This window comes from Bemisia tabaci, chromosome 8 (assembly GCF_918797505.1).
Source record: "Bemisia tabaci chromosome 8, PGI_BMITA_v3".
Classification (NCBI taxonomy): Eukaryota; Metazoa; Arthropoda; class Insecta; order Hemiptera; family Aleyrodidae; genus Bemisia; species Bemisia tabaci.
Genome location: NC_092800.1, coordinates 837,534 through 850,829, shown reverse-complemented (window position 1 = coordinate 850,829; position 13,296 = coordinate 837,534). Strand labels below are relative to the sequence as shown.

Here is a 13,296-nt window from a genome sequence, read left to right as displayed (position 1 = left end):
AATTTGGCGACTGCATGGTCTAATTCTCCCTCTCCTTGTGCTCTCCTTTTACAGATTCAACTCTCTCTTTCTCTTGAAGGGAGCAAGAGAAATTCTCTTGAAAATTTTTATTCTCAGAGAATAATGACGGCCTTCATTTTCTGTTTTGTAGTTTAGCGCCTCTAACGGATGGTAAGAGAACTAATCGATAGATCGTTGATTCGTTGTCAAGTCGCTAGAACCTATGGGAAAAGATCGATAGATAGAGTGTTCGGAACAGACGACTTGTAATTATCGATTCTTTACCATAGCTTCTAACGGGAAAATATCGACATTCGATCGGGTCTAAAAGTAAGTGGACAAGTGCATGACAACAACAAAGTCCCTCACAGTCTCTAACCTCTTACACGCGGAGATATGATATTCTGATACCGCAAATTAAAATATCCTCCATGTAATAATTTCATATCTAACTCCGATGAGTGTCTCGTGTGAGTGATCGTGCAACCTCATTCAGAAATTCATCAATTAAAATGTCAGCAGGATTCAGCGGTGTACTCCAACTTACTGACTTGGACGACTTCATCACACCTTCGTTGGTAAGGCCCCCTCAACTTTATTTCATTTTTATACATTGTATATGTGCCTCAGGATGATGGAATAAGCATCATGTATGTTGGGGGTACACGTACTAATACGATGGACTGCTTGATCTTCTGTAATGGTTAGACCCTGATCCTTTCAAGAGATAAGGAGAGTGACGAAAAAGTATTTGAGTCCTGAAAATGTGTTTCCGAAGGTAGCTAATTACACATCAATGGTTATGAACCTGACGCCAGCAAGCTATTCGCAAACTTCAGGGGAGCTCTGTTAATTTTGGGGATGAGCATCATGGCTCAGTGGAAAGTCATGACCCGAAGGACCCACTGAGCAAGACCAATCCACACAGGTCAGTCATTCCCCAGGACGAGTTTTAAAACTCTACTGCGCAGTGATGTAGTATTGAGTGCCTGCAATGTTTTTCTTATGGGAGCACCCATTGTGACGTAGCATTGAGTGCTGCGAGTTAGGGCTGGGCGGAGGAGTGGATTTCAAAAAAGCTGCGCAATGCAGTCATTTGTGCAGTGACCTGTGAGGATTGGTCTTGCCACTGAGGTAGATGTGTTGCTCTGCTACCTGATTTTTGTAACTTTAACTGGCTATGTTGGCAAAATAAGACAAGGCATAGCCCTACCTGTGCCGCGTAAAAAATCGTTTCTATTTTTGTTGTGCCCACTTAAATTTCAACAGTGTCTTATTTTATTTTTGGGTTAAATGGGCAAACTACATCTTTTTCCTTCTACCAGCCGCCTTTCTCCTCCGTCTCTTCTCCCTAGAAGTCGGCCTTCTGTAGTGTAGTGGTTGTAGGGCTGGCCCTATGACCAAGAGGTCCCGGGTTCGATTCCCGACCAGGTAATTTGAGTTTGATGGTCTCAGACAATGGTCACCTGGGGCTGGGGTAATAAGCTTGAGATTAGCCGATAGGCTTTTTGAAATTGGTATAAAAAGCAGGTGTTGTCAGCTAAGTTGGCATTTTTTTACTTTCAGTTTGTGAGTGCAGACGACGAAGTTAGGACTCTGCACAGACCATCGTTCGCTACTATCCACCTTAAAAACACCCGTCTCACGATCACACTGTATAAAAACTACCTATTAGTTATAATCCGTGACTTTTATGTGGTTTTGATTTCTGTGTGGCTAAAAATTAAAGTGTTACAAGGATTAAAAGTATTTAAAATCCTTTCAAAGATTGTGTTCTTGTTTCCACGAGAGTCGGATGTTTTCATGTGGATATTATCGACGTATAGAGTGTCTCAGATGAGATGCCTCGAACGAGTCACAGAGTGTGTCAGAGAGATGGTGATTACATTGAAAAAAGAGAAAGAAAATTCATATCGGTTAAAACCCTGAATACTATACCTTTGATTATGCTTGTTATTCCAAGTTTCAGCTTGCAAACCAAAAGTAAACAAATTCCAACTTAGCTGACGACACCTCTAGTAATTCTAGTGCTCGAAAGGTTTAAGGACTTTCCAAGTAAACTTCACGTCAAGCAACCACTTAACTAAGATTTTGACTTTTTAGCCAAAAGAAGGACCATAGCCGCCCAGGAGAAAACTTTTCATAACTTGATTTAACTGTCAAAAGCGAAGGGATATTGAATTTTTAGAGACTCTCTATACGTGCTAAAGAGATGGTGATTACATTGAAAACAGAAAGAAAATTCATATTGGTCAAAACCCTGAATACTATACCTTTGATCATGCTTGTTATTTCAAGTTCCAGCACTCAAGATATTACAATTTTTTAGTTAAAAAACTTTTTGTATTTTCAGGAATGTATCAAGCCAATCAAAGTCGAAAAAAGTACCACCAGCACAGGCTCCAAGATAAAAATCGAAAATGACGGCTCTTATGTTCAAATTAAAGCGGTGAGTATTGTCTGTATTAGCTATTTTGTCATAAGTTACCCCTACTGTAAAAGTTACTTTGACACATGATGAATCGGAATAGTGAAAACTTCAGGAACTTTTTTGCAAAGGAAAGTAGTTTTTATCAATGCATTCCTAACAGGGTCACTCTTTCATATTGTTGCATTTTATTCATCTGTAGTAGAGTCGGATTTTACATTTACATTTCAAAGTTGAATTTCTCAAACAACAAATCTTAGTTTGTGACCTTGTAAAATTCCTGTCAAACTTTATTTTTAAAAGGTGAACTACTTAGGTAATGTCAATTCTGGAAAAACTTACATGAATGATTTTATCTGTCGTCTTTCAAAGGAATGAAATGGAGGCAGGTATATTAAGACACTGATATCGAGATAAGTGGTTTGGGAGTTTTGCCTTTGATTTGCGACTGTCCAAGTGTCCACTGTCAAGAAGGAAATTTTCAATTGAATTGTTGGTACTTACCTTACCACTGCTTCAAGGAGTCTTTGCTAACATTTCGGCCCAAATAATCCCCAAAAATGTGAAACTGACTCTAAATCATGATGGTTAGAAATTAGAAGTTTATAAGACATAGGTTTGAAAATTACTTCCATGGTTCATGCCTTAAAATTCTCCAATCCAGTACAAATCGACGGTGAAACTACCAGACCACAAATCTTGGTTTGCGACATCGCAGACTTCCTGTCATACTTTATTCTTTTCAATGGAAAACTAGTCATGTTGTTTTTTCAGAAAACTTTCGTATCTTTCCTTCGAAGAAAATTATGTGAAAATTTCAAGAAATGATATGATTTGTTCTCCTTCGAAAAAGGAAGATGGGAGCCGAATTTTTTAAACTCCGCAAACAAGATACGTGGTCTGGTAGTTTCACTCACATATGCAAAGATATTCACGTGTACAATGTTACACCTTTGTCTGCCACTTGGATGAACAAAGCAGGTGACAATTTTCTTTCTGGGGTCCCAGATAGTTAAAATACAAATTTTTTATGGAACTTGACAAATGTTACTCTTCTGACTGTGCCTCCAAGTGCTTAGCTACCTGCTAAGAGAACAATTTTTTTTTTTAAAAAAAAAAAGTTTTCTGATTTTTAATGCGGCTTTGCTGCACATTCTCAAATCATCCAAAAATTTAACAAAATTTAAATCAAAGCGTTGAGTTGACCTTATTTCGGAAACGCAGTGCGTTGCAGAAAATTGTGTAAGTCCAGAACAATATGCAGCCCTGCAGATTTGTCTCTGCTCATCTTTTACTTTTCTACTTCCTTTTGCTCCAAGACACTTTTCAATTTTTCATCAACATCGATTCTAGTCTCTTTAACCCAGAAATGAGAGGCAGCTGTAGCTTATGAAGAGCAATCCCTTACACTGCTCATGGTTTTGATTTTTGTTGTATTTTTCTGTGTGTAAGTAGTTCCTCCTTATAATAAATCACTCTTCTTTTTGATCACCTTTCACCTCGATTACTTTGACTCACCTGGTTGAATTTCTCATGCAGGGTGGAGATGCAGAACGGCTGAAGAGGGTTGATATATCTTTGAACGACTGCTTGGCTTGCAGTGGATGCATCACCTCAGCTGAAACTGTGCTTGTCACCCAACAAAGCCAAGAGGAAATGCTCAGAGTTTTCGAAGAAAATCTTCAATTGAAACAGGTCCGTAAATGTGTTGTTTCTCTAATAATTTTATTACGCAGAATATTTTTTGCTATCACAGCTGTCAGCAGCTGTTTGCAAATAACTGAAGGGATTTTTAATACAATAGTAGTAATAACATCATAAAATGAGCAAATAAGTTCTTGACTTTCATTTAATTTTTTGTAACCTTATTTTACAGTCAGCACCAGAGCAAGCCAAACTGATAGTTGTCTCTATATCTGTGCAACCTATTCTCTCTCTAGCAGTGAGGTATAATCTGAAACCTACAGAGACTGCAGAAAGATTATCAGGTAAAATTTACTCTATTTTATCCATTGGTGCTCTTAATTGATATCTTATATAATTGAAGTTACATTTGTCAATGATTTTTGCCTCAAAGGTTGAAATAATTTTAATGTGTCTTTTGGTGGAACATATCAATCAGTCAGCTAAGAATCATCTCTTGATCAACCTCTAGTTTGTCTCAGGATCAACCAATCGACAGATACTCTATTCAAGGAGGGTTTGCAAACTTTTCTGCATGCAGCATTAAAAATGCCAAATCAAATGTAAAATTACAAAAGTATGAATGGGCCTGTTGCAAACTTTTGCTAGAGCAAAAATAAGAGTTGTTTCTTGTAGATAATGCCTCAAAAATCACGATGAGCGCATCGGCAAAGTCTGAAATTCACTCATAACTTCACAATCTGCGTAAGAAATTTGCGTTTTTTTAAGCTTCCCGCTTCAAAAACGATACTACGGCATAGGTGAACATTTTGTTAGAGGAGTCGCTCCATCGTCGGCGATATTCATCATGGCCGACGCTTGCACGCAGTTCCGCGCGTAATTCAAGGAGAGTTCAAGGTCAATCAATTCGGGCGTGGAAAATATGAACGTTAACACACCGATTGTTATCTGGTCTAATCCAGTTCAGGTATTATCTCGTCCCATCACACGTGTTTTGGCGGATTGGCGTCGGCCATGATGATTATTGCCGACGATGGAACGACTCCTCTTACAAAATGTTCACCTGTGCCGTAGTATCGTTTTTGAAGCGGGAAGCTCAAAAAACCGCAAATTTCTTACGCAGATTGTGAAGTTATGAGTGCATTTCAGAGTTTGCCAATGCGCTCATCGTGATTTTTGAGGCATTATCTATAAGAAACAACTCTTAGTTTTGCTCTAGCAAAAGTTTGCAACAGGCCCATTGTGAAATGCGAAAAAAAAAGTATCTAAAAAACAATTTCTGAAGTTTTCACCTGCGATCTTGGGGTTCAAACTTGGATTCTTGTACGCGCAACTGTATACCCTCTTTTGGCTGGGAAATACAGGACACTGCTCGCAGTTTTTTCTTTGCAATGCTCAAAAATTTTTCCATATAAAATACAATTTCCAGTAATTAAATCCGAAGAAGGAAATATCACTCTTTTAAAATGTCTGCATCCGTGTACTAAGGTCTCTAATCAGCTCAAGTATCACCTACCTCAAATATAAAACAGAAAGGTCAATCTCTTGAATATGATCCTTCATAGGTAAAAGGACCTAAATCCAACGGGGGAAAATTTCCAGCACCTGGAGCGATTTCTGTCAAGTTGAGACACAAAATTCAATTTTGAGATTTCATCGTCCAATACTTTCTAGCCCCCCTTAGAGTAAGCTGCAAGGTTTGGTTCAGTTTGTTACCAATAGAGAGCATTAACTTACATTAAAATCTGGAAATTTGTGTACCCTTAAAATGGCAGATTATAATTTAAAGTAGCTTATTTTTTAAACTATTTTCTTTGGACTGGTACTTCAAACTGGTTTAGTTTGACATTCATGAATGTCTCATGTACCAAAATTTTCATAGAACTCTCTCCTATAAATGGCTTAGGTGCAAAATCATGTGCCTCCATTGAAATGTTTCAACATTTTTGCTCCAATCTTATTAGTTTGGAAAAAAAAACAAGCCAACTTTGTAGCTTTAAATTTATGCAGTATATTCTGTCTACAGAGGAGAAAAAACGGTGAAGTTTTCTAAAAATTATTTTGACTAGATTTCCGAAAAAAAAAGTGAAGTATGGCAGGAAGTATGCAACATCGCAAACGGATGTACGTCATTTCGCACTTTGGCCACTGCTTTTCAGGGGTATCCATAAATCTATTTTTTAGTGGACCATTTGCAGGTCTACGGCCACAAATGGGGGGAAAAGGTTTTGCTGAAATAACAAATGTTTCCTAAAATTTCATCGATTAGCATGGAATTTATTGTCTTCTCACCTAGTAAACAACCTAAATTCTGTTTTTCAGGTTATATGAAAAAATTAGGTGCTGACCTAGTGGTCGACTGTTGTGTCGGAGAAGACTTTGCTCTTCTAGAGGCACAAAATGAATTCATCGAACGTTACCAAAACCATCAAAACAATCCAAAATCTGAATCATTACCAATGTTAGCATCTTCCTGTCCCGGTATGTTTCTTCAAGTTTTGTCTCATAAATGTATTCAGAGCAGAAATAAAGATTTGAGAATTTAGAGGTCATCCACTGCAACGCAATTATAAAGTCAGTGTCCCTATTTGAGGTTCCTGTAAAGTTCTTTTCAAACAGTAAATACGCTCCTCCTTTATTTTTCTTGAGCTTGCTTTTTCATTTATACAGGGTGATTTACTGTTAAGTTAGAAATGCCGACTTATTCATAATTGATGAAATAATTAATACCTGATAATGGGATTAATAAGGGCTGTTTCGTCAATTTTTAAATGTCAGTATAAGCTGGACAAGCTGTTATTACTGCCGTGCTAAGGAAGAACGCGGTATGAACATTCGAGAGTTTCCAAATTTCCTTCAATAAAATGTTTATTTTTGCGGAACGTTATGAATATTTTTCCTTGAATTTTTCAGGAACTTCACGTGAAATTGCGCACACAATTATCTGACAAATTGGAAGGAAAATTTTCTCAAGTTTTTCAGGGAATTTGTGTTTAATCAAAGGAAATTTGGCGACGCCTAAAGGTTCATACGGCGTTTTTCCTTAACACAGCAGATTACTGCTCATGAAGAATTAAGTTGTCAAGCCCTAAAATAGCACGGAAATGTGCATGGAAGACGTTACCATTATTGTCACATAGTAATTTGTATCGAGTATCAGTTTCTTACATGGGTATATTTTTTCTGCCTTTTAAAAGTTTGACCGCTTAATCATTTATGTGAAGTTACAGGAAAGTGTCCAGAACATACTGACGTTCAAATATTCAGGAAATTTCTATAATTAATCTCAATTTCAGTTGTATACGTATGAAAAAATTAAACACTAAGAAGTGGCCTGAACTGTATGTAACAAGGTGGAGAAATGGTGCTGGGTCCACACCATTTTGCGGGGAAACACCCGAACTGTATGTAACAAGGTGGAGAAATGGTGCTGGGTCCACACCATTTCGCAGGGAAACATCTTCATTCTCTTCTTCAAACATCATTCTCCCCCCCCTCAGTTTCGTACTGGAGCGCATTAGAGTTCTAAAAATTTATTTTTGACTCTAATTTTAATTTTCGGTATTTCTTGGCTTTGTTTCTCCGCGAAATGGTGTGGACCCAGCACCATTTCTCCACCTTGTTGTATACATATTGACTGAAGTATGTATTTTCACAGTTCAGCCATCATATTTTCTTTTAGATGACAAGAAAATTTTGATCAGCCACATGGATAGATTCAATCAGAAATTAGTCTAACTGCATTTCATATTGCCTCATTCCCATTCAGTTTTTATTTTTCATAGGGAAATTTAGTATTATAATCTGTACCTAGATTGAAATGTAGTGTAGAAATTCACACTACAGAGTAATCTTTTAGATTTTAAAGAAGACTCTTACAAAATCTCAAAATATTACTTCGTTTCCTGTCTCAAAAATATAAAACAAGAAGAAATCAGGCTATTTTTTATGTAATTAGGCTTGTTTTAGGTAAAGAGATCCTCTTGTTGCACAGAACTTGTACTCCTAATGATGTATCCTTGAATGTCTCTATTTTCTGTTCATTTCCATCAGGTTGGGTTTGTTACGCTGAGAAAACTCATGGCAGCTTCATTTTACCGTACATCAGTGCCACGAAGTCCCCTCAACAAATAATGGGCTCGCTTGTCAAAAATTTCCTAGCAAGTATCAAAGGAATAAACCCCAATCAAATTTATCATCTCACCGTTATGCCATGTTATGATAAAAAATTAGAAGCATCTCGTAACGAATTTTATAATTCTGCGTTCGAAACTCGAGATGTGGACTGTGTTATCACTGCCAGTAAGTATTTTCTCTGCATATTGCGACTATCTAAGAGCAAAAAATCGTAAAAATGGGAATAAACATTCATCATAGGAATGGCATAGCTTTGCCATGCTGCTCGGATTGTGCAACAGGCTGCATTATTTGCTGTCGACCATTTTGAATGAGCCAAAATTTTTCCTGTAAAATTCTCTGTGCTTTATTAATTTTTCTGTAAAAATAATTAGAATGTATGTTTAATTGGTTTGTTACACATTTTATAGTTGTTGCATTGTCTGAGCAACACTCTGAAGTTCATAGGTTTTTTCTGCAAAACATGACTCGGTTTGACCTTGCCCTGTCATACAAATACGAAAATGAAGCCATTCCAATTTCTGGACGTTGCCTAATTTTTTTTAAATAAAATTAGAATTCCCGGAAAGCCTTTGAATTTTTCTTTTTGAATAAAGTATCATATTCACAATTTTTATCTTGTGTAATTATCAGTTTGAAAGAAAACAATTTTAATTTTGAGAAGAAAAAAATTTTCATCTGAGAATATCAAGCTTCATTTAAACTCTCATGTAATATTCTTCATTAGCATGGAAGAATCGGAACCAGGCAGAAGACTCGTTCCCTTAAATTGCCATTAATTTTATACTATTGCTCAGATTTAAGCAGTCATTTGCTAGCAACAAAAAGTAATCAATGACCAGAAAAAGCATGTTTTCAATCTTTACTGCTAGTCTTAGAGGAATGGACTTTCATTCAAATACATCAAGATTTGGTTCAACTTCCTATTTCTCATCGCACTAATGCACAACCAAGATTTTGGGCCAGAGCACATAACGCAAGGTCTTAAAATGTCATTTGCTTCCTGTCCTGCAGAACATCACAAATGAACCGATATATTTTGGATCAATTCCAGTTTATCAGCGTGGCTTGAAATATTTTTTACAAGATAGACAGTTTTGCTCCATGAATAGTAAAATAAGTGTTCGATGATAAACCTATATCACGCTCAGTCTTTGCAGACTTCCAGCTAAATTTTATACTCACCTGAAAAACCAACTACCGTCAACTATGATGAATTTTCTCTGCTGTTCCCAAAATTTTCTCCCAAAGTTGCATGTAAAAATGAATGATACTTTCCTTTTCAAAAGTAAAGAAACAGCAAACATTTTCATGCACAGTCGGGAAATTTCAGGGTTTTGCAGTTTTACCACGTGCCTTTTATCAAACATCAAAGTATTGTTGAGTTCGTCACAACTGCGCCATTTTACTTTTGTCATTAGCTGTTTTGCAAAGTGCAAAGTTAACATGTAAATATTTCTGTCTCTAGTTGAACTAGAAGCGTTACTATCAAGCAGCAATTTAGATCTTGCGGATATGCCCTCTTCTTCCGTTGATTGGCCGTGGAATGCAAAACCACCAGATTATCAAGTCTCTCGGCACATAGGATCCGGGTCTGGTGGATACGCTCACCAAATTTTCCTTCATGCCGCCAAGATATTACATCCAAACATCGAACCCCATTTGGATTTTAAACCGCTCAGGTAACTTCATCAAGTCTCACTCCAGATTCTCGTCACTGAATCTTTTCTTCTGATTTTCTGTAGGGACCCCCAAATTTAAAGATGGTCCCCTGAATGAACATTCTTTGTCTTGAATTTTTTAAATTTGTGGATACGAGCTCATATGAACAGGAAAGAACCTGGTAACTAAAGTAAACTGTAACTTCAGTCTGACTTTATTGGGTGTTCAAGACCCGAGGCTTGCTGTAATTGTAAGAAATGAAGCAATTGGGATGTTTTGAAATAACATGTATGTTCGTAGGCATTGGACTGACAGGAAAGAGAAAGGTAGAGGAGGTAATGTGTTGGTTTCTTTATAGGGACAACCTCCTGCTTTTAGACAATGAAATGAAAGAAAACCACAATTTTTTGTGAGAACTTGCGCAGATCACGCACAAGACTTATGGCAAACAATTTTTTTGGAGCTATCTTATCACGAGGAGCTGTGAACTCTAAAACAATGGTTCGCCATTGAAACTAAATGAGCTCTTAAACTTCGATTTACTGGATTCGACTGGATTTACCCCTTTTAGTGTGATGTTCACTTTTTTTTAAATAGTTCTATCTCTCTTCACATTCTAATACATACCTGTTATTTTCCTCCTTTCAGGAATATTGACTTTCGTGAAGTCATCTTAGAGAATGATGGTAAAGTCCTTCTCAGATTCGGAATTGCCAACGGTTTTAGAAACATTCAGAATTTGGTGCAGAAACTGAAAAGGAAAAAATGCCCTTATGACTATGTTGAAGTGATGGCTTGTCCCTCAGGTAAATGAAATGTACTTCTCACTTGTGTATTTCTCTATTGTTTATCCAAATTTAATTTTATAAGTTCCTTAAATCAAATGATTCAAATTTTGATCACTGATCATTGAAGCATTTTTTAAGCACATTAGACGTTTTTCATTAAACTAAAGTATACTTGAGAAAGGAAAATTTTTTTTAGAAATTATTAATTATTTGCAGATTGATAAGTTTGTTCTCTATGGCTAATTTAAGATGCATTGAATTTGGTATTTTTGAAGAAGGAAGTGGTCACGTCATTTAATTTCTGGGTCGATAACAAATGCTAATCTTCCACTTGGGTATAAGTTATTTTTGGAAACTTTCAATCCAGATTTTAAAGTTGAATCTGTTTTTACAGGGTGTCTAAATGGTGGGGCTCAAGTGAGATCGAAAGAAGACAGCACTTCTCGTGACCTCATCCAGAAACTAGAAAACTTATATGAAAGCCTGCCGCTGCATAAACCAGAAGAAAACCCAACGGTTTTAGAACTTTACAATCAGTGGCTTGGACCACACAGCGACAGAGGGAAGTCAATGATGCGGACAACCTATCACGCAGTAGAGAAAAACACGACAGCCTTGACTATCAAGTGGTAAACAAGGCTAGGTAACTGTGTGAAATTTCTTTGGTGGTAATTTGCCTTGAATATATGGTGGAAGCTGTCTTCAAGTTTTTAAGGGTGAACCGCTGTTTTGGTTTCGTATATGACGAGGAGTTGGATGGCAACAAAACAGCTCAAGTGGAACACCGCTGAGTGGATAGTGGGAGCTTCTTGGCAAGTGTAGCTACATCCATTATTCAAGTGATATTTATTGTTGCTGTATGATAAATGAAATGTAACTGTTCTCGAGAAAGGAACCGTAGTGCTGGAAATTCAGAAAGTAGATATTCATTGGTTTTGTTGCTTCGAAGAGCCTCTTTTGCACAGAAATTGCCCAAAAATTTTGAACCCAATCAAAGTCATGACAGTTTGAATTGTCCAGTCTAAAAAACATAGTTTTTTTGGGAACTTCCTTAAACCATTGTGTTTTTTTACCTAATTTTGGCTAACACATGCAAAAATCAGTAATTCTGAACAATCCAATTAACTACGAAATCCAGAAAAGAGAGGAATACCAGTGAGAAGAGATAACAAGATATCTGAATGAGCCCTCTTGTCCAGTGGCAATTAAAATTAGATAATAATTATTAATATCTTAAAAAAATTGTGATTCTTACGTTCGCCATTAGGTGAGGGGCTTTTTCCCTCAGGAAATTTATCATTTTCATTCGTTAGAATTTCTTCTTGTTTGCATACTCTGTCAGGAATGAATAAAATAAGAATGAATGTCTATGATGGTTAAACTATTATGAAGTGGTGGAAAAAACTAATGAAGGCACAAAGAAAGTAGCTTAACACAGCGGCACAACCTGTGGCTCAGATGCTCAAGATTCGTGGTGGTCCAGGAGTTTGAAAAGCTTCTGAGGAGGTTGCATTCCACCTATACACAAACTAAAAAAAAAAATCTACAGAATCTTCGTAGACGAATGCCCCTTGCATTTCAGGAACAGCTTCATCTTGGTGGCCAAAGAATTCTTTCTTGGACAATATGGTGGGGTGACTTTTTTGTACAGTTTTAATTTGTGCAAAACAAAAATAATAAAAAATTACGGTGGGAAGTAGAACTTGGAGAAATCACTGAAAAAGGTTTTTTTTTTTAAATGGCTGATCAGTGTAAACAGAAACTCTTTTTTTTAAAAAAAAACCATTCAATTTATTTCTATAAAATTAACCTATACAAGATTAATGCAATATTTACAAAAAGTTTGTCACTGAAAAAAAGAAATTACAATTGTCAAAGGTAATAATAGATTAATTGGAACTCAGAAAAAAAGTTATCTCAGAGCAAAGAAGTATGAACACTGAGTGAACTAAGATAGTAGGTCAGTGGGGAAAAACGAGTGGAAAAATATGAACCTTGATACATTTTCATCTTAATATATCTTTGAAACTGTGTTTTGATAGTGGCTGTACAATTTATTTGAAAAATGTTGCAATTGCTGTGAGGATCTGTTACAACCCAAGCTGTTTTCTAAATGAGCCATTTAATTGAATCACCAAAAATGAGCTCCTGAATTTACTGTCTTAAAGTTTTGAAATTTAAATCAGAATTTCAGTTTTTCTACTTCGACCTTCCCTTGTTATTTCAAGTTACATGATTTTTTGTCAACTTCACAGTCATCCCATCTAAGTTGCAGACATGATGTTTTTTTCAGAATTCAATTCGTTCTCGAAAATGTTGGTGGTATTGTATGAAAATTGTTGGAATTTTGTTGGTTTATTTTTGTTAAAAGAAAGAGGAATTAAATACAAAATATTTGTACCTGAAGTTTTTGTTTGTCTCTGTGTTATCATCGTAAGTCTAACTTAGTGTTCAGTATTGATATTCATGATGTATCATTTCTGAACAGTAATCTTCACATCAAGTATTATTTGAGGTACGTGGTTTCAATTGCTAGCAGTAAATAGGAACAATTTTTTCTCCTCTGAGCTGTCACAGGGGAGGTTAAAAAATCTTGATTACTTATTTAAAAAAGGAAGATTTTTAGTTAAACAATTC

The 13,296-nt window shown here is 36.3% G+C and overlaps 1 protein-coding gene across 1 annotated transcript; it reads left to right on the top strand.

Moving 5' to 3' along the window:
• Positions 1-350: 350 nt before the first annotated feature.
• Positions 351-13,065, top strand: LOC109039299 (probable cytosolic Fe-S cluster assembly factor CPIJ010948). Its single transcript, XM_019054725.2, has 9 exons — positions 351-578; positions 2,354-2,449; positions 3,968-4,123; positions 4,305-4,416; positions 6,395-6,553; positions 8,126-8,374; positions 9,678-9,891; positions 10,520-10,677; positions 11,054-13,065. Exons 1-9 carry the CDS (start codon positions 513-515, stop codon positions 11,290-11,292), a joined length of 1,449 nt encoding a protein of 482 aa, XP_018910270.1. The 5' UTR covers positions 351-512; the 3' UTR covers positions 11,293-13,065.
• The last annotated feature ends 231 nt before the right edge of the window (positions 13,066-13,296 follow it).